Consider the following 22,103-nt stretch of genomic DNA (forward strand, 5'->3'; position numbering starts at 1 on the left):
GCTGGCAGCTCCGGCGGGGAGGGGGCTCGGCGGGTGCACGGGAGGCCCCAGGGTGCCGGGGCGGGCGGCGCCGTGCCGTGTCCGAGAAGCGCCGGGCACAGCCGTCCCCGCCCCTCCTCCCCTCCAACGGCCGGTATCCAGGGACGCGGAGCCATTGCTGGGGGGGGGGGGCCGCGGTGCCGCGCAGGCGCAGAGCAGAGCTGTTGCAGCCGCCAGGCCCGGGCGCCGCCATGGTGCGGCTCCACGTGAAGCGCGGCGACCAGAGCCAGTTCCTGCTGGAGGCCGCCGGCAGCGACCGCCTCGCCGACCTGACGCCGCTCGTCGCCCGCATCTACAACGGCAGGCTGAAGGTGCAGCGCCTCTGCTCAGGTACCGGCCCGCCGGCGGCCGTTGGTGCCCCCCCCCCCCCMAACGGGCGAGGGGGGCTCTCGGCTGCGGTGCCGCTCCGTGTCTGGGGTGTCGCTGCTTCCCCGTCTCACGCGCGAGGGTGCGAGGGGCGGCGCTGCAGGGCGGCTCGGTCGCACAGCCTCGCGGGAGTCCTGTGCTGGCCACGAGTTAAGAAGTGCCGCCGAAGTCCCCGGCTAACAGCAGCTGAGCCTTCCTCACCTAAGCTGAAGAGTACAGTGGATCACAAAGCCACCCCAAACCTTGCATGAAGTCCCCCCTTCTGTTTTTTTTTTTGTTTTGTTTTGTTTTAGTATTCTGTAGCTTACTAGTAGAGGTGGGCTCTGAGGTCCATATGGCTCTGAGCTTCCCACAATACATGACTGAGGAGTTGCCTACTGCATGACTGAGCTGCAGGGGTGTCCTGTCCCACCATGGCTGTATAAATCCTTCACGAGTAGAAATATAACCAACATGTGAACAAAATTCTGGGGTTGCCTAGCCTATGGTGGGTGCTAGGCAGCCGTTGTCTAGTGGTGATACCTACTGGATACGTCTAAACTAGTGTTTTAGTTCAGATTGGGAGTGTGCTTTTGAAGACTATTAACCTATTGTCCCCACAGACCATGCTTTGGTCTGCATTGTGGATCAGTCTGGGAATGCATAAACTATATTGCCTTCAGATGAGACTCTCCTGAAGAATGCAGTCCATCTACACCTGATGTCCCCCAACCACTAATGCGTGTTCAGTGCATGAGACTAGACCTCAGACTAATCTGAAATAAAAAATTACAGTACACAGATAATGTTGATGTCAGATTTTCAGCACTAACTCTTTCTGCAGATCTGCTGCTCTTGCTCCACAGTACTTGCTAATGTAGTCTTAGCCTTTATGTTCTTATGTGTGTGCATATTCCTGGCCRCAGGAGCAGGCCATATCTTGGGATGTCTCCTTCTGTTGCAAGACTGATGTGCTTTTGTTCATGAGATGATGATAAAGAGGCTGCCGGGCCTTGAAGGAGAGGATATTGTGCTGTGGGCTGACAGCTGGATAAATTTTTCTGGAGGAAAATAGTGACTAACCTGCAGGCCAAGTATCAGATGCTGTAGCTGAGGCAAAGGGGCAGCCATTTGCTGTTGCTTCTGATACGCCTGACCAAGCTGCATCCATACCCTGTTCTTGTTGGCTAGACTATGTGTTGGTATTTACACCAAATACCAGGTTGGTATTTACAGTATTTACACCTCTCTCTGTTTGTTGTCTCAGCCAGAACTACCCAGTACATTTGTTTCCTTATCAGATGTAAATTAATATGGAGACTTCTGTTTATTTCATGCTGGGTGTGACTGACCCATTGGGTCTGATGTGGTACTGAGAAAGCTGCAGGTAGTCCAGCTCTATATTCTCTCTGCTGTGAAGAAATTCATTACTGTATAACAATAAAATGTTTTTCCATTTTGAAAGAAGTTATTCTACCAAACTACTTGGAAAAAGAAATACGCAGCCAGCCAAAGCCGACTAATGAAGTACCAATAAGAAAAGGTTTATGGCTAGCAAGTATCATCTAGGTTTGCATTCCTCCATTGTTTCACAGGTTACATAGTTTCACATGTTACTGCAATTCATAGGTTTTATATTACAGCATGTATGTATAGTCCTTATTTATTTTATTTACATAGATCTTTAAAATCTGAAACTCAGCAATAAGGTTTGCCTGCTTTTATATAATTTGAAAGGTTTTTGTAAATGGTATGTCATCATAACACAGATTTCTAATCTCGTGTTCTAAACGCTTTTAAGAGATGGAGGAGCTGGCAGAGCATGGGATTTTCTTGCCTCCTAATATGCAAGGACTGACAGATGAACAAATTGAAGAACTGAAATTAAAGGATGAATGGGCAGAAAAATGTGTGCCCAGTGGCGGAAGCATCTTTAAAAAGGATGAAATTGGACGAAGGAATGGACATGGTAAATAGAGCTTCTTTCCTTGCAAGATAAATACTGTATGATATTATGAGGAACATGATGACCATAATTCTTGACCTTTCATTTTTATTTCACTGTCCTGGCAAAAGAAAAAAGTAAATATTAAATAAACAGTTCATACCAGGCCAACACGTTAGCCAACCCATATTTATTTGCTATTATTGTAAAAATCGTCCTATAAATAAATGGTTTTAAAGGCATTTATAGACCTGTCAAATAGCAGCTGTGTAAGGTGAGTGTTTTCACAAGAATTCAGCTAAACTATCAGTGAGACTTAAATATTAAGTCTTCTGTCTTGGATTAGAACCTGGTATAATGTTGGTTTAAAAGCCTAAATAGTATTACCTCTCTTCAGCACATATGCTACTTTATGCTAGTTAACTTTGCAACCATAATATTTGGGAGTAAACTCAAAAATAAGCAAATAAATATCAGAAGCAAAGTTGACTGTTTCATCTTAATTTATTCTCTCCATTTGTAAATGCATGCTCGTGTGATATTTTTCTCCAGAGTCTCCAAGCTACCCTCAGTGAACTGGTTGTTTTTCTAATATTTCTTCTTTTCCTCATTCATTGTGACTCTGACTTACTGAACTCGCTCCTGTCTCTTTTATTTGTGCTCAGCATACTTCTGCCAAGTGCTTTTGCCGTGGTACTTGGTATGTGTATCAAGCACCACCACCAGTTTAGAGTCGAGAGCCTGAGGGCCAAGAGTACAGAAGAGACCATGGCTGTTGTCTTGCTCCTGTGCTCCCGACACCACGACAACATTTGTTGGGGCAGGCAGCTCTTTAGACATGGACTGCAGGGCAGTTCAATTAAGATGCAGTCTTTGAACAATTTAGTTACAGTCTTAGCCTGGCATACATAAACAGCTTATTCCATGCATCTTACTTGGGGGAAAATAATTTTCCTAACACAAAACACTATCCAGTCAAACTTAAACCCTTGCTGAACTATATTAAAAGCTTATATTATAACTAAAATTTCCTTCCTAACTGTGTTCTCGGAAGTAGTTGAATCTCTCTCATGCATAGCCATGTAGACAAAGCCTGGCTTGGAGCAGGCAACTGGCAGAAGAATTTTGGTTCAGAGTTTGGCAGAGCTGTAAGCTTAATGTAGGGCCTTACAGTAAAAATTTGCAAGCAACTTTAGCGTAAGGATAGTACCACTTTTACCTATAGTTGTGCTCTGACATTTATTTGTTAGTGGATAAAAATAGGTAATTATGTATAAAGTGTGTATTGTATTTGTGAAACTGCATCTGCTGTGTAGACTGAGATTTTAATTACAAAAAGTCAGAAAACTCCAACCTGTTGTCCCTGCTGACAGCACATCTGCCGTTTTTGTCTCAAATGAAGTTCCAAACACCAGTCAAATGTCTTCTTGGAAAGATAAATGTAACTATCCCATGAGAAATATTATTTTGTTTCTTAGGCTAGTAAGCAATATGGTAATGAACTATGAGACTAGTAAATTGACTGCAACTTAGTAGTGCATCTGTTGTTTGCGATTTAATAGTGTTTAATTTGCTTATAGTGGACAGTAACCTGGACAGGTTGTTTGCTGTGATTTTATGCCAAGTAATGTTAATGTAGGCTATTGAACACACATCTCTTATTTTTAGCTCCAAATGAAAAAATGCAGCAAGTTATAAGAAAGACAATAGAGGAAGCTAAGGCATTAATCTCTAAGGTAAGTTTTCTGGAGCAGCATGTGGTATGTGAAACTTTTTAAATAGGTACTATGTAGTTGGACTGCTTAAGAAAAAATAGACTTTTTTCAGTGCCAAGGGTAACAGTTTTGAATAATGTCATGAAGTGATGTAAATAGTCTAATAAAAAGTGTGATGATTCTGTTAATCATTTTCTTAATGGCTTTTGGCAGACTGGTTCAACAAGTTAAAGAATCAGGTATTAAATTCCAGGTGAATGCTGGCAGCCTAGACCACACTAAATGATTAAATTGCATTTAATTTTATCCACACGTTCTTAATTTGCTATTGATGCATTTTTTTAAGTGAATGTTTGTCAGGTTTTCTAGTGAAAAATTAACTACATTCTGTGATATTCCTGGAATCAAATGCCTTTTGCTTGTTAACATAGTCTTTGAGTTTTATGTGTAATTAATCGAAGAATGTGTTCTAATCTCTTAGATTGGGCCTTGGTCTTACAAGCACTTGGATGCCTGCTGCGTCTCAATGAGTTTGTGTGCTTAAAGATAAGCATGAGAGGATGCCCTGATGGGACTGTGGTCTAAACTATTGAACTTTATGAAATATTTAGATATTCTGTATTGTGTCTCAGCTTTCAGTTTGAAGCACAAATGAAATATTTATTATAAATCTGTTTTTTCCTGTAAACCTTTGTAAGTCATTTTTTTTCCTCCCATCCCTGTAGGGAATCTGAGAATTTATGTTAGTGGAACTTTAAAGCAGCTTTGAACTAAGGTATACAAATAGCTAAAGTTACAGGATTTTTGCTGTTGCCTGTGCAGTTGGATTGATCTTCTTGACAGTTTCATTGCTGATATCAGTGTTGTATCAGTCATTTGGAGTGAGCTGCTCGGGTCCCCACAGGCCTTGTGGTTCTGTTGGAGGTAAGCAGAGAAGCTGCCCTGTCACCTGGCAGTGCTTCCAGTGTGCTGAGCTGCAACACACCTTTTCTGAATTTTGGCAGGATTTCAGCCTACTGTTCTGAGACTGCAGATTTGGTCTCTGCTTTGCAGGTTTGCCTGGCTGAAACTTAGAACTATATACCATGCTGGCATTTACTCTACAGAATTGCTACGCTGCATGCCCATGCACTCCAGAAATTGCTGCAGCTCACTGGTGAATGAAATTAAAAGAAAGTTTGTGAAGAGGCTTTGGCAAGTCCTATTGTGTGAGAGCTAGACAAGGGTTTCTGTTGTTGATTGCCCCACACATTTAAGTAAATGCCTAGAAATGTGATCACCTCACTTTGAGGGTTAGTTAGTTTTCAAAGCAAAGCTGTCATTTTTATAGTGATGAAAATGGAGAAATGCCTATATATTAGGAAAAAAATGGATCATCTGAAGTTTAGAAAAGTATTGTACTTGCCAGTTAACTAGTTTAATAATGTCCACAAGGAGGCAACATTCTCTTAGTCTCTTTTTCTTTTATAAACCTTGCTATTAAAATATTAAATTGTTAAATCCATAAGCAAAACATTTTAATAATCCTCTTCCAGCTGCATCTTGTTTTTTCTCTATCTGTTGCAGAATGGGTTGGAATGTTCTCAAGTGTATTTGATCTTAAAGATCTCTGCATGAGCCATGCTTTACTCTTTTGCTCATGTGTGCTCTATTTTTCACTTAAGTCTCAGGTTTGAGGCCCCTTCTGTAGCCCTCACTTGAATTTGACTGTTTTGTATCCTGTTCATGAATCACAAGTACTTGGATCAAAAGATTCCCCATCCGGTTTCCACAGTCATATGTGTACTTGTTTGAACGCCTATATTCCACAGAGATTTGTTATTAAATTCCTCCTGCACAATTTAATGGATATTTGAGATCTCTATTTTTTGCCATTGTAAGCAACTTAAACAGTGTGTGTGTGTGTGAGTGGGGGGGATGTTTTGATGTATTCAGAAATCGGCATTCAAAAGAGAAAATTTGTACTCACAATATTTTTTGTGCAGCCTGTTAGCTTTGCTCAAATATCGCACTGATGAACTTTTGAACARACTACAAAGCAGACTCTTTCTTCGTATTCTTTTAAATTTAACAACAATGTCTGCTTGTATTTCAGAAACAAGTTCAGGCCAATGTGTGTGTTAATATGGAGATGGTGAAAGATGCGTTGGACCAGCTCCGAGGGGCCGTGATGATTGTGTATCCAATGGGATTGCCTCCACATGATCCAGTTAGGATGGAGTTTGAAGATAAAGAAGACTTGTCAGGAACTCATGTATGTTATACGTGGATTATATGTGGTGTCTGGGTTAAATTTATGCTACGCTGTTCTCCRTGTTAGCAGTTCAGGCTACTTGTTTTCATGTGCATGGCTAATTCTGCTTAATATCTTTGATAGATTTAAAAAAAAGGCATCAATAGCTTAACTAAAATTGAGATGGATGAAGTTTGTCCCCAATGTTCCATACAAAATTTGAGTTCAGGTAAATCTGGGACCCACTGTAAATAGCTTGTATTTTCTTTGTAATGCCAGCATTGAGAATTTATTGCCCAAAGAGTTTCTGTTACATCAAGATTGAATGGAACATTGTAACGAGGGAACAAAACTGCTGTAGTTTGATATGAGGAGAAAGGTGTCACAAAGTAGAGCGTAAAATCAGATGAATCACATTGCCATTCCAGAAAGATTTTCCCACAAAATTTTTCTTTTTCTTTTTTATTTTTATTTTTTTTTAATAACGCAAATATTTCTCCCCCCTTTCACCTTGTGTATTTGTTTGTCACAGGCTGGACTTGAAGTTATAAAAGAATCAGAAGCACAATTATGGTGGGCAGCAAAGGAATTGAAAGAAACAAAATTGCTCTCTGACTATGTAGGCAAAAATGAGAAAACAACTATCATTGTCAAGATACAAAAAGTAAGTATTGCTGGAAGTTTTCTTTACACGTTATTCATCCGTGGCTATCTAATTCTCCAGGGAAGAGGATTGGCAGTAGGTGTATAAAATGAATTAGATTAGTTGCAGCTTGAGTGTCTTAAAACTGTACACCTATTTTACGTTTTTAATTTAGTATATTTTAAGTGTTTTTATTAGTTCCTTTGCCCATCAGTTAAATGCTGTAATTGTCATTACTTACTCCATAGTACTTTTGTAAAGTACAGCAAAGATGTCTGAATGAAGATTTAAAAATACCCTAAGTACAGCCAGTCAGAACCTTGACCAGCTCTCAATTGCTTCTCAGTATCCACAGCAACTGAACAGACCCATTCATTCAATCTGTGCTGTTTTTCTAATTGTCTTTGTGAATGTTTGTTTTTTTCCTCTCTACCTTTTGGCCTTTAAAAATCAGTTTTAATGCTTTGTGTATATGAGGTGTGGATTCTTCTCCCCCTTTAATGTCTGTTCTTTGTCTGAAAGAAAGTGTCTGTATATCAGTGATTTCCTGCCTGTGATGTACTGAGTCTTCCTGACGGCATGTCCTCAGACTGTCTCATTTGCCTTGGAAGTGTGGACATGTTTCTTCAAGAGGACACATGTTGTGAAAGAGTTCAGTGGCAGCTCCCTGGGAGCTAGAAGGGAAAACAAGCTGCTGGGGCTGTGCCACCCAGTTGTCCTGTTGGCTGCACCCAAAGTTACTAGCTGAACTCTTCAAAGAAATCAGACTGTCCAGCCATCAAAGATGGCAAAACGGATGAGACCTTCTGTAGGAACTGTGAATACAGACCTGAGCCGTCCTCCCTAGTAATGAGCAAAAATGCTGCAAAGACCTCCTGGTGCTTCTCAGCTTATAGGCCTCTGATGCTTTAGCAAAAGCCAGTCATTAAGCATACAGTGGCATCTGATGCAACAATGATCATATTCTTGCAATATCAGAATTAAGTACTAAATTATTAGGATTGATCATTATTTTTTGGATAAAGTGATGTTGTAGTAACTATGCAGTTCTGCTCAGCTCTAGTGAGAATGCCATACGCAGTGACCTCATGATGAAGGGAAGAATGTTTTTTAACTTGCTTTCAGAGCATTGTCAGAAAGTATTTCCACATGTTCACCCTGTTCTTGTATAAATAATCACATTCAAGGGGTGTGTTTGTGAATGACAAATGCCTCAGAGAGTACTTATCCATAGCTCAGAATTATTCTAGAGCTGCCTTTCACTTCCGTGTCAGCGAGAGCTGCTCTGCCGCAGCAAGCGTTGATGGCCACAGCAGGTCTTATTATCTGCAAGTGTCTGTAATAGAATTCCTTGAAGCTAAATCAGGAGGCTTATGTGTTTGTCATTTTCAGAGCAGAGCTGTTTTCTCTTTCATATCAGGGTGACTGAAAACTTGTGTGACTACACAACAGCCATTGAAGTATAGGCTCCCTGGAAAGTTGTCTTACAGTTTAATTAGTTTATGGTCCCTTTCAGAGAATGCAAAGTGGTACAGTGTTTCTCTGCCTCTTCTTATCTGATGATGGATGCCTGCATTCTTGGGTTGGAGAGCTAATTTAGACCACCTCAGACCCTTTTTGTTCCAGAAAGGATTCATCATCCCCATTTAAACTGTTCTGTTTGCCATTGTTGACAATAGCTGTCATCAGCTATTTTCTGCTGTATGCATCATTTCTTCCATGAGGACAGTTGCCTTGGAAAAAAAAAAAAAAAAAAAAGTTCCTTTATTTGTAGTAACTATACTGTTTTGTGACTGTCCTCCTTCCCGGCTTTACAAAGCCTTATGCCATCTGGTGTACATATTAGCAGAGAAGTTAAAGATGGATGAGCCCATCCTGAGACAACTGTAAAAGCCGTAAAGGTGAGAGATTTGCATCGTCTTTTAGAGCGGAAGTTTAAGTAAAACATGCTCAGTAGTCCTGTCTGCTGCTCCCATTGGTGTCCACAAAACTAACCAAATGATTGAGATGCTAAGATGAAAGAATAATTTTCACTTGAATGCAGCAGAGGTTTCTTAACATTGATTTTCTTGTCCTGCAGGATTTTGTTAAGTTTGAGAAATCCTGTTGTCTGAAGAAAGATTTTGCTATCATAGATTTTGCAGGCATAGCAGCTTCTCATATTCTTCCTTGTGTTGCAAATGCCATCACAAATGAAATTTACTGTTTCTCTTTCAGAAGGGGCAAGGAGCTCCAGGACGCGAGCCTGTAGTTAGTCATGAAGAGCAAAAACAGATGATGCTGTATTACTACAAAAAGCAGGAGGAACTTAAGGTAACAGTGCCTTTTTACTGTGTGTGTCATATAGCTTTTGCAGACGTTAAGCGCAGGTTACATTCATCACTGACTTCTTAACCTGTCGGTTCTGTTTACAGAAACTAGAAGAGGATGATGACGACTCATTTCTAAATGCTGAGTGGGCAGATAGCCATGCTTTGAAAAGACAATTTCATGGTGTAAAAGACATCAAATGGGGGCCAAGATGAAGCTCTTCAAACACCTTTTTTGCMTCTTTAAGCTGTTTGATTGATACACTTGTTTGCACAGAAGAGTTGTGTTAGTGCGCAGTAGATTCTTCTGACAAAAGCTGAAATTGTTACTTCCTTAGTGGACATCTGTTTCAGCCTAGGTTTTTCAATAAGTGTTTACACKTCAATGTAACTGTAGCAGCACTAGTCTCAGTGAAAAAAGGAATCAACCTGTTATAGAGTTCATTATTTTTATTAGAAACTTACAATTTTAATATTGAAATATTAAACTATTTCCTGACTAATATAGCCAATAAATGTGCACTAGAATGTTGAATACTGTTCTGAGTGGTCTTTATGCTTTCTTGACTCTTGTATTTCTTTCAGACAGTATGGTCTGTTGAAGTTAATGTTTTTCATAAGAATTAGTTTTCCCAGGCTAATCCAGTGCAAATTCAGTGATTTTTATCTTCTTGCTTGTATTTTAACATAGCTAATTTTAAGCCATCATTTTTAAATGATTTGAACTCTTAACAATTGTTTAAACAAAGTATTTTGTGAAAATACTGTGAAGACTTTGATGAAAATTTTTCTAGAATACTTTTATTCTTTGGTTTTAGTTTTCTTTGACATTGCAAGCCAACCTGCTAAGCTCAGTCAGTTGAACCAGCTATTAGTCATGATGCTTTTATATAGAGATTGACAGAAATCTATTTACAAAAGTAAACATCACTTGCAAATGGATTGGATACAGTGAAAACAAGTTTAATAGGGCAAGATCCTTAACCTTAAAGTACTTCTAAGATTATAATTGGATTAGAAGTATTTTGTTTGTAATGAACTGGCATTTTTAATGGGAAAAACTATCTAATTTATTACAGCATGTTTCCGGTATATGCTGTTTTCAACATATGTTTGGTGTTTAAGATTCTGCTAATGTTTTTAGAATGCATCATCAATCAATTCTGGGTTTGAGACTAACAAAGGAAATTCTTGTAGACCTGAAGCAAGTGTTGTCTTTGTTTTTTGAAGGGAGGATTCTGATTTGGGATACTTTGTGACTAAGAGAGAATTCTCGTGAAAAATTAATCTCTAAAAACAAGTTCCCCAAGCTTTACGTGTTTTGACTTCTGTGTCCTTAAAGGAGATGCTTCTTTGGGGAGATAGGTGTGTGTGGTCAGCAGTAGTTGCACAGTGGAAGGGCAAGGTGCCCTGAAAATTATGCATGAGAATAAGCTGTGTGTTTTAAAGAGATGAACCCATACTCAGCTATTGGCAGTTGTAGTCAGCAGCCAAAGTGGTGTCTTTGTTCACAGCCCAAAGCAGTTATCCTGGGGCAGCAAGGGAGCCAGAAAGCTAGAAATACGTAATTTCTTGATTTTGCTGGCATTGCAACCCACAGTGGTATGAAGAATGCTCTTGATCTGTAACTACAATTGGCAGCAGTCAGGGAAATCATGATAAAATTGTGAATGTCACAGATTTATTTTAAAAGTCATTAGGCAACCTAGCTCCAGCACATGATCAGTCCTACCAGTTATGAGAGGCTCAGGTTGCCAGAGGTGTTGCTGTGACTTTTAAAGGAGCTTCTACAGATGTAAAAACCTCTCCCTCTTCTTTCCCTCTAAATTGTGGTGCCCTCCTTAGCTGGTTTCACATATATGTGTGTGAATATTGTCTGTGAGCTCAAACTTCAAAAACGATTCTGCCTTGAGTATTTTTTTCTGTTTGGATAGTGTTTTTATATATATTTATATTTATGCATATATATGTGTGTGTGTATACTTTAAAAATCAAATGACTGTATTTATAGATTAATAATTTATTGTTGTTGCAATTTTGTTTTTCCTCCTTTTCTAACAATGTTTTAGAATATTTATGTGGTTTTGGCAGGCACAAAAAATGTAGCCCTGTTTATAATTTTTTAAAGCAAGTTGTTTAGAAGCCTGCYGTATTTTGTATCCAGTAGAGAGTTACAATGTGGAGGTTCCTAAACTCATTTCCTCCAAGGATCTCTCTTGTTTCCTATACTCCTTGTGACAACACTTCCCCTCCTCAAAATCTCATCTTTTTTTTTGTATAAGAAACAGGCTGAGGACAGCCAGCAGTGCCATATTCTGTTTTTTGTCCCACCACCTCTGTCTCTCGCCTTGCCCTGGGGGCCTGCCTGAGGCCTGGCAGCGGGGCAGCACCCTGTGCTGCAGGCCATTCTCTGCACCCACCGGGCCCATCCTGCCAAGCCGACAGGGAGATTCCCAAGAGACAGGCTGCTCCATAACCTACCAGCTCTGGAGATCCCACTCAGGGATCTGGTGTTACAACACAACCTTTCCTAATGGTAGTTATTTATTAGCATTTATGCACTCAAGAATACGTTCCTAGAGTGGGTAGTTATCTGTCTGCTCCTCTTAGTTTGAAAATAACTTTTTTTAGTTACTTTGTCATAACTGTATGGAGATTAGTATCCTTGGCAGGAAGTGTCCCAGATGTTTTGGATCAGTTATAATGAATACTTGAAAATATCAAACTGAATCCCTCTTACAAATAGAGCTTTCATCTTAAATTAATATTATTCTGAAGAGTTTGTTCTGCAGGCTCCCAGGCCCGTAAATAACTGAAGTCATTGTTGGCTTTTAGCCATTTGATTTCATGTCCTTGATACCATGAAAAGTACTCAATAGCAGAGGAGACAAAATGAAAATAACATAAAGTATCTACTCCTTGCATTTTGGCGTTTAAACTCAATTGCACATCTACAACTGCAAGCAACTAATTTGCCGTGACAAACCTATGCTATGTTGCTAGTGGCCTTCCCCCAGCAGAGTTCTCTGTGCAGCTGCCATACTCATCAAAGGAGCCTAAGAAGTTTTATTGTATTTCCAAGGCTTGCTGAGAGTTATTGTTTCAGTGAAAAAGATACTTTTAATTGCCATTATATAAAAGATTATGAGGGGGCATTAGAATTAGGAGCCTTTAAGATGGTTATAATTTTGTCATTTCCTGTTTAAAAGTGAAGAAAAAAGTGAGCATAGGAAATGGAGAAGAAACTGCAACCCCTGGTTAACTGAGCTGAGGAAAAAAATGCAGAGCATCAACGCTCTTCTGAGTACTCACAGCAGCAGGGGCAACTGTAGATCTGCTGGATTCATTTGTTTTGACTAAAATYGAATGAACTTTTCTGGAAAAAGATGAAAGAGTGCTAGAACAAAGCCCAAGCCTACAGATATTTAAATATCTACTTTAAAGAAGTTGAGAATTATGAGATATGAACACTACACTTAGGTTTGCTAATTTGTGAAAGCACTTTATCTTCTAAACTGTTTATTCCTGGAAGTTTGATAGCTGAGATGCCCTTCTGGAGGGGAAAATGAGTTTTCTATCAAAGGACACATACAAGGGAACTTTGCAGAGATGTTTATTTTGTGGCTGTATCACCATTCTGATTAATGGAAATTTATATGGGGTTGGCAATGTAATTACAGTCTGTAATATACTGTTGAGGTTTCCRTGAAAAGGAGTATTTTGGTGTAAGCCAAAACAAGGAACAGGAACTTTGTGCTGGGTTGACTACACACAAGAAATGCCTGTGGCAGGAGCCGCAGAGTGCGGCTAGTGCTGGGACGGCTGGCGACCTGCGTGCCTGGGAGCAGGGGGGATTGCTCTTGCACGGTTCCCCCCCTCGAAGGTGGACTACGTTCACCGAAGGTGGGGGTGAGTGCTGCCCAGCAGAGCTCTGCTCTGCCTTCAGAAAAGAAGTAGTTTCACACAGCGTCTACTCCCCCCGCCAGTGAACTGTTCTGATTTTTACAAACATATTTTCTTGTTTGATCTTACTGCATTGAGGGTAATGGACAAAAACAACTAGGGAATTGGAATTTGGCTCTTGTAGTGGAAAGTCTTACAGTAGGGTGAGCCTGATATATGCACTGCATTTTAAATATTCCAGTTGCATTTTTTTGTTTATTTTCCTTCTTTATTTTCCCACCATGTTTCCTGCTTCTCTACCCCACAAACAGTTGTTGGTTTTCCTAATGACATAGAGGGACCGCAGTGTCTGTAGCAGGCGACTGTTGCTGCAGAGGTAACCCAGGCAGGGATGCGAGTACTGGTGCAGAGGGAGAAGCAGGGCCCGCGGGTGCAGGGAGCTGGGAGCCGCTGCTTTCCGCAGCAAAGACACAGCTCATGGCCTGACGACTCCAGGGCCGGCCTTTCTCTCGGTGGCTGTGCTGTGTGTTGTCAGCGCGGGAGCCAGGAGGCATCAAGAGTGGGAACTCGCACCTTTAGCCCCGCTTTTCCTGTCCTCACCCATATTCTCTGCACACCAGGTGACAAAAGTGGCCTACAGCATCGGCAGAGAGCCCTGAAACTCTGAGCATGCGTGTGTGTACGTGCACACATGCTGGGAGGTGTTATTGCACCTTCTGCAGAAACTACCTGCCGGCCAGTTTCAAGGGCTGTGCTTGTCCCCATAGTGTGCTGAAGGGAGTACATACTGTACAGCAGCTAAAACGGTTTTGCATTTAGGATGAGGAAGTTTGTAGCAAAAATAGGAAATTTGGCACTTCCTTAAGGAAAAAAAAGCAATTATTGTTTTATTCCAAGGGTTATGTTCATGAGAGCAGCTCTCAAAAAAGGCTGAGTAATAAAGCCAAGTATGATTACGTATTTATAATGTTGCAGTTAACATTGTTTGTAGGGTTTTTTTTTCCTCCCCCCGCAAATAACCAGCATACAGCTGCCATTCATGTTACCACTTAAGGGTCTGTGGGCACCACTGTGTAAGTGCTGTGGTATTTCCTACCACCTATTCTTTGTTTCTTGCTTGAGCAATAGTTGGTGCAGTTTAAAGATTCAGTCCATAATTTTCCATAGTGCAGTGATCAGTCATGATTTTGGAGCGCTGTTTCTTCCTGCCTCAACAATGCTCTGCTGTCTCATTCAGAAAAGGACATTTAACATCTTTCCTGTGGAGCGAATTTTTTAGAAATTCCATTTTAAGTTTTTGCTAGTGACAGATGGAACAGTAGTAAATTTGCAATGTGATCAAAAGGCTTGAAACCGCAGTTATTGCAACTCTGATCGCTATCTTTCAATTGTGATTAGAGCTAGTGATAGAATCATAAAATAATTTAGGTTGCAAGGATCTCTTGAGGTCCCCTGGTCCTTCCACACACTCAAAGCAAGGCGCAGTTCTCAATTAGATCCAACTTCAAAATTAGCTCATGTTGTTCAGTGTCCTGATTTCGAAAAGAAAAAAAACAGTTCCTTTGTCATTGGATGTAACAAAATTTTATATGGATTTTTATCTCAAAGCTGATTGACCCTAGAAGAAGGCCTTTCGCTCCAGTCGGAGCTTTCAAGCTATTTCACTATCTTGGGAAGAGAATGACTGGGAATTACCATGATTTCTTTGAGGGCCCTTCCTTAGAACTGTTACGCTCTTAAAAAATGAAATGCCCGGTATAGAAATGTCTGGGGAGTTGTGTAACTCTGGGTCAGTGTTTACCTGTCTTCTAGGAACACAGTTAATTCTATGCAGCCATAGTTACTCTGTAACAGAAATTGTTAATAGATGCTCACTATTGCGCTGACTCCCAAACCGTGTATATGTCAGGTGCCCTGTGTATCTGACTGCATGTTCCTGGGATCAGATTCCTGCCAGTTGTAACCAGGCTGTCAACAGAGCTATTCCTAAAATCAAGGTGGGATTTGTCTCTTACTCTATGAGAAACCAAAAATTCTGTCACTTTCTGTGGTACTGGAAAAGTTTTCTCTTGGTTCACAATAAGGTGCAGTGCTACAGAGCCAACTACATGTTGGGGCTGGATTTTTTCCTCCAGAAATGAGAGCATGGGAACGCAAATCAGTCTCCTAATACTGAAGAAGAGCTCTTGAGGGCTTGATTTTCCAGGGGTCTATCCAAGTGCCCTGGCCAAAGCCAGCCAGCACAGTGCCTAGGCCAGCCAAGACTGTGAATGCAGAGGCTGAGCTGTGGTCCTTGGCATTGGCAGGTCATCAGAGCTCAGAGGGCTGATGGGAGTCCCACCTTCTCTGCATCTGCATCATTTAGGCTCCCTCAGCCAGCCTGAGGATGTGCACAGCATGGCTGTACCTCTGATGGCCATGGGGGTGTAGGCTTGGGGTTAGCCCCCTCTCTGGGCTCGGTGCGGGATGACTGCTGGGGTGCCTGGGAGCGATCGCCCTCAGGCCAGCATGAGGTTGTGGGTGCTCTTCTCACAGCTGCTGTATTTACCATTATTCAGGAGCAAAATTTCAGGTACCCCTTGGCTACAGCATTCACACTCAATGTGCCAGCTGGCTGCAGGGACCTATATGTATTAGTGTGTTCATCCATGGTTGTTGAGATGTTAATCATGTCACAAATAGATATCTACAAAGGTATGGGTGACTGCTGAATTCATAGCATGATGCCAAACAACTGATGGGCTCTTCTGGATACAGATATGGAAAGTCCTGTGTGGTGTTGTGTGTTTCAGCACATTGTAAGTGCAGCAGACCTGTGCTGCAGATGTTGGCAGGGTCTCCATGTTGTTTTTCGCTCCTGAGCTGGAGTTCAGCCTTCTGGCACCCAAACTTGTGTATTCTCTGAGGAAAACAAGCACAGATCTCACTGCTGCCTCAGCAGGGCCTTTGCAGGACTCTGTTCAAAACTCCCTGGCAGTACTTCAGCAAGGTTTGGATGAGCTGGGGGAGCTTTGTGAGACAAAGAAAGACCATGATAGAAGTCCTGCCTTGATCCATTTTTGAACTTACCATTCAACCATATACCTTGTAAAAATAAGGAAGTTTTCAGCCATTTACCTATTAAACTTCACAACATGCAGTTGAAGCCAACTGAATGGTTTCCMTATCTATTTCCAGTCCTTCACCCTTGCTCACACACATATTGTTTTGCTTTCCCAGGCTGCTTCAGGCCATCCCCTGGGCCTGGGGAAACCTCCTTGCTCACCCTTCACCCTGCCTGCACCTTTTTCGTTGTCTTCTCTTTCGTGACCCCCCTGCACCCRGCTCTGCTCTGCTGGTCACCGGCGCTTCCTGTGAGAGAGCTGGAGYGAGCTGTGCAGTCCTGGCTTTGGCGTCACACGAATGTCACACCTGAGCAAAGTCTSATAAAAGGTGCGAGCCTCAAAAGGATTTGTTTGCAACCTCCTTCAAATGCAGCYTGGGGATTTCTGATGATAAACTCTGGATTATTTGAAAGGCAGCGGTGGAGAATTAAAACAGAGCCGCAACACCATTTGTTTACTGCCGTGCAGCGAGCTGAGGTGTTCAACGCCCCTCATATCGCTTTCAAATGCTTATGTCATTCCCACCACCCTGAAACCAATGGCTGCTTTCAAGCATGTTGAGCCAGCCAAATAACTTGAAAGCTCTCCTTTGAAATATTTTCTTCTTTGGTTGTTCGTCTAGGCAGCTGCATGGATTTTAGAGCTAAGACTTCACCTCGTTGCTAGCCCTGAAATGCCCTGTCCATGGTGTTGCTGCTGACCTGCAGCACCCTCTTCCGTCAGGTTCAATCAGGTTCCAGGCSTTTAGCCTGGAAATGAAGTAAATACTGGCTACGCTACTTCTGCTTCTCATTTTTGCAGCTTATAACCACTGATAACCCGCAAAATCTGCTTGCTTCTTTGCCTTGCTCCTGTTACGGTGAAACAGGTCTGGTGCTGGAATGAACATGAATCACTGTGCATGCTGCTTACATTTAATTGGCATACACTGTGTTTTCCCATAAAATTGTAATTTGTAGGATCTAGGGTCAGGTGAGTATGTTCCCCATTAGTTTTCTGTTTTCTCTGCTGGATGCTTTTCCTGCTGAAGATGCAACTTCAGAAAGATTGAATTAATTTGGTGTTAAATGTCAAGTTTTTTCTTCCTTTTTTTCATTCTAATGTTCATACATGTGTGAACAGTGCAGTATCTGGGAACAGGATGAAACACTAAGTGATAGCTTCCCCAGTTAGACTTGGAAGGTGTATACAAAAAGAATGAATTAGCAACCTGAACTCAGAGTATAAACCATTTCATAAAGYGAACATCTGCTGAGTGAATCTTGACCTACTGTCTTGAGCAAAAACTGCTTTCCCTGYCAGGTTACTCCTGATGCCTCACAACATGGCGTTGTCACAGAGTTTGAAGAGGCGTTTAAACAGGCAAACATTATTGAGCTCATTTTTTTTTCTCCCCACAGTACTCCAGAGGCTGTGAAATGCTGTATATTGGGAAACAGGTTCTTCTATGGGAGCTGCAGAAATGCTTTTGCTGCCTGCCAGCAGCCTATGCATGTTATCAAAAGACAACTCTTCCTTGTTTAACAGCAAATCATCCGCGTGCTTCACGATCCTTCTGGTTTCTTTAGCATTTCTGTGGGGTAGGAAAATACCCCGATTTTAGTGGTGGAGAACAGGGAGGCCGGGTCCTGAAGAACTTCCCTGATGGCAGCCTGGCCTTAACTTCAAACCTGCCCTGCGGCTGTTTTGAGCAGGGTTGGCTTATAACGAGGCATCGGTGTCCAGCTGTGCTAGGGTGTTTTGGGGCGCTCTAGATGGAGGCACATCTGGGTGTCCTCTCCCTCAGAGCTGCTCCATCTGCCTGGCCATCCCATGAGCACTCCCTTAGCCCTCATTCCCCCTCCAAATCCCCTGCTGGCTGCAGACAACCCGCGGGGCTGCGGGTCCCCCAGGACTTGGGCCCCTGCCTGCAAATGCTGCTAAAGTCTGCTGCCAAAAGCAGCGTAGGGCCAGCAGCACACCTCTGCACTCGAGGGCCTGCTGAGAGCCACCACTGAGCACACTGTATCCTTCAGCCCTCAGTCAAAAATACTGTTTAGACAATGACCCTCAGGCTTTGAATCACATGGGAAACAGTCCTTCAGTTTTGGGATTCATGTAGTGCCATGGGTGTAATGTATGGGACATTGTGCATATGGGCAACAACTGCTTGGCTAGAAACTCTTTCAAATCAGTGTCAGAAAGCATGTAATGGGGCCCTAAACCATGCAGGTCAAGGAAGCATGGCACAACTAGAGAGGGAAGAGAAGGTGTAAGCTGACATATGTGTAGGGGAAGGAAAAGCAGGAGGAGCTGCTTAGGAAAGAGATGAGCTGGGCCATGGGCTACAGAAATCTATTGGGAAAGACAGAGCTGTTCAGAGAGCAGGATCACGTGGCAGCGGGTGGAGGGGATCACAGGGCACCAGCGAYGGGAGCCTTGGGCAGCAATCACTTGGGAACCGGGACACTGCCAGAGGGCTGCAACTTTAAACAAACGGTGTGAGGCACATCAGGGGGATCCCAATGGCACTCAGAGCTGCCTCGCTTTTATACAGGCTGCCTATGACGGTTGCTCCTCCTGCAAGGGAGTCATCCTGGCAGAAGACAAATCAGTCAACCACACCCCCAGGATTTTGTGAAATGAGTTTGATTCATTAAAGCATACTTGGCCTGGCACTTTACAATGGCTGCTCGCTGGCTTAGGCCCAACTTTGACTTGGGCTAGTAACCTCATTGACACCAGCCCTGGAATCCAAATAACTCACACTTGTCCTCGGGAAGAATGTCTGCATTGAACTCCATCTCCTTACCAAAAATGCTGGAGGAAAGGAGGACTGTTAAATCACTTACAAGCAAATACACCAAGGAAACAGAAAAAAAYTACTAACCCTCTCTTTAATACATAGAATTTTTCCTCCAGAGTTGTAAAAGTAGATCAGAAAATTGTCAGTTTGGGAAAAAAAAAATCTTGCAGTTTTGCTCTCGGTAAGGCATTAACCTCTAAATAACAGCCTGGTTTCTATGGATCGGCTGCCACTTTGGTAGCTTCATCATCCAGAATGGACACCACTATTTTTGGCTGGATTGCAGGGAAACTGGAGGATTTGCATGGATGAAGTGAAGGAAACAACAGGGAAAGGYCCATCAGTAGGGCATGCTAATATTATCTAGACTCAGCGAAGTGAAAGTCTGGTGGAAGAACTAAATCCAGAGTTTTATGAGGATGTCAGCTTCAGGCCCCAAAAACCCAAGGGGATTTACAGATAAAGAATGAGGCTAGAAAATACACAGATTTTACTGAGCATAAACATTAACAGCCAGCAGAATTTTGTGGGACAGATAGCCTCCAAAAACAGATTGGCTGGCGAGGAAGACTGCATCCCTCAGGTCCTTGGGGAGAAAGGGGGTTTCAGCAGGGCTCAGCGTTTTTGGGGACAGCCTCTCTGGGCACTGAGGGCTGGAACAGGGCCCAGACCTGGAGGGAAGGGACCAGCCCCTCAGTTCCCCTGGCCTGTACGCTGGTGGCMGCTGTGGGGATTGCTAACAGTCAGACAAACCATTTTTTACTAATATGATCTATTAATAGGGGGAGTCATTGGGATCTACATTGGTCCCCTCAGGGCTAAAGCACTCTCTCTCTAACCAGAAAAGCCACCACGAGTCAGCCGGCTCCTCTTCAGCAYTGTCCCACACCTCCTCAGGGGGATGACAAGGAAAATCCAGGTTCTTTCGCCCTTAGGTTAACRGTGACTTTTTTTCAGACCAAACCCTACTCAGCAGCATTCCGCACTGGCCCAAACTATGAAAACTTTCTATTTCAAACGGGGTGAGTTGATCCCCAGCGAGAGCGTGGCCACACTTCTCTGTCGCGCGCTGTGTTTTGTGCAGCTCTGGCACAACCGGGAGAAGCTTCCCCGTGCCACTAATGATCTAAGCGTTTCTTACGTCTCTGTAATTGGTTTTCCTTCCCCTCATAGCACGCTAACTGGGGTTAAGATTTTTCCAGTTGAGCATGGGATTTTGGCTTAGTCATTTCAGCAAGTCCCCTTCCTCTTTTTTAAGTTTTCCCAAGCTTTGGTTTGACTTTGCATCCGTAGGAAATGACAAGTCATAGCACTTTTTTTCTTTCAGAGTATTTCATACTACTTCACTCTACCTAGAAGCACAGGGTCTGAGCGGGAAGGCACAATGAACACATGAAGTATTACCAATAGGAAGTGACATTTTTCCTCCTTTTGTTCGGTAAATTCCCTATGGACTGCAGTTAAAATATTGGAGACATTTTATTTAAAGGCAGGAAGGTCGTGCTTTCAGCTTAGATAAATTTCTGATTTAATCTTCTGTCTGACTGAACTAAACCAAACCTAATTAGTCTGAACAATTTTCAAGTGAAGATTGTGAACATAAAAAAAAAATCCTAGGAATATAGCCTTAAATCAAGCGCTTGCCTCTAAAATATGCCTTAATATCAGCAAAATAAACACAGCTTTTCAATTAGAAAGTATGCTCCCAATATATGTCAAGAGTCTTTGACAGAAAGTCCATTTTATTATTACAGTATTTGTGCTTCACTGGTACCAGAAGTAATAACAGAATATGTCTCAGGCAAATGTCTTCTGATGGCTGACTGGTGATCTTTTCCTAAACACTAAGATACTGAAGGTCTTGACTGCAGATTGCATTTTTCCCATATGTCCATTCCTCAGCTGTGCTGTTTTTCACAGGGCAAGGCTTATCGTGTGACTGTATTCTTTAAAAGAGAAGTTGCAGACTCGGAGAGATCTTGTGAAATCTCTTCATGCACTTAAGAGTGCCAGACTTCAGGTACTGGTACATTATAAACAACAAGACTGCTGCTAAAAAAACTCTCTCTCAACTCCTGTAGGGGACAGACCTGGTAAGAAAAATGTCACTGGAAGTCTAGTCCATTGAAATACATGCACCTCCCACAATCTCAACGTTTCACGTTATTGGCTTGCTTTCCCCAAAAATTCAGAAGAAAAGTGAAAGAAGGAAAGTGTGTTGTGTGGGGGAGAGTGCTAACACTGGTGAATAGATACTGGSTTTTTTTTCTTTATTTTTTATATCCCCATACATATTTTTATGAATCTGATTCAAAATATAGCCAGATCTCCAAATCCGTCATGAAGCACAGCTTCCACTGTTCGCATTGCCCTGGCAGGGCGCTCGCCCTGTAGCCCGCRTGCCTGCCCGGGAACATGACGGCAGAAGCCAGCTTCCCAGGATTTTCTTTGAAATACAGGGCATCGCCTCAGTTAGAAAAAGCTCGGCTAGAGTTTCCAGAGCTCCCAGTCCAGAAAAGGCCCTTTTCACATTTGCATTTCTTTCACATCTCTCTTCTAAGTCACTGTGTCAACTGGACTCGAGCAGAATTGAACCCCCTGGTAATCTGGATCACTACTATTGGAGGAATGGGATTTATTAGGGAAAAGTCAGGTTAAGGACACAGCGGAAAAGCCTCAAAAACCTTCAGGTTCAATTTTATTTTTCCTGCTTACTCTATTAATACTACTCCTATTTCTCATAAATAGAGCACCTTCCCATGTAATTTACGAGCTACAGCATACTAATTAGTTAAACAAGTGCCACGTCCTAATGCAGATGTTTCATCATGTTATGCTTCTTAAATATTTTTCTCCTCTTTTAATATTCCTTAATCTGCATATGGCAATTAACCCCAAGTTACAGTGAAAAACAATCCATAACATAAATTAAAACTATGAAAGCTTATAAAAGTTTTTTTACAGAATGATTTATAGACAGCCACAGGTTTGAAACTCTCCTTTTATTGCATATATTTCTTTTTATTTTACAAATAATTATATGTACTGATACAAATGTTCCTTCACAGAAGGTACATTAAAA

The 22,103-nt window shown here is 42.1% G+C and overlaps 1 protein-coding gene across 2 annotated transcripts; it reads left to right on the forward strand.

Moving 5' to 3' along the window:
- Positions 1–10: 10 nt before the first annotated feature.
- On the forward strand, positions 11–9,764 carry LOC112971846 (cilia- and flagella-associated protein 298-like). Of its 2 annotated transcripts, XM_026077653.1 has the most exons (8): positions 283–369; positions 1,311–1,606; positions 2,186–2,353; positions 3,998–4,065; positions 6,140–6,298; positions 6,810–6,941; positions 9,138–9,233; positions 9,335–9,764. In XM_026077653.1, the coding sequence occupies exons 2-8, from the start codon at positions 1,579–1,581 to the stop codon at positions 9,443–9,445; spliced, it is 762 nt and encodes a 253-aa protein (XP_025933438.1). In that variant the 5' UTR covers positions 283–369; positions 1,311–1,578; the 3' UTR covers positions 9,446–9,764. The 2 variants fall into 2 exon arrangements, with proteins under 2 accessions (XP_025933437.1, XP_025933438.1); XM_026077652.1 differs by lacking the exon at positions 1,311–1,606 and having other exon boundaries at positions 11–369.
- The last annotated feature ends 12,339 nt before the right edge of the window (positions 9,765–22,103 follow it).

The sequence above is a fragment of the Apteryx rowi genome, unplaced genomic scaffold, assembly GCF_003343035.1.
Source record: "Apteryx rowi isolate R43461 unplaced genomic scaffold, aptRow1 scaffold_46, whole genome shotgun sequence".
In the NCBI taxonomy this organism is placed as follows: Eukaryota; Metazoa; Chordata; class Aves; order Apterygiformes; family Apterygidae; genus Apteryx; species Apteryx rowi.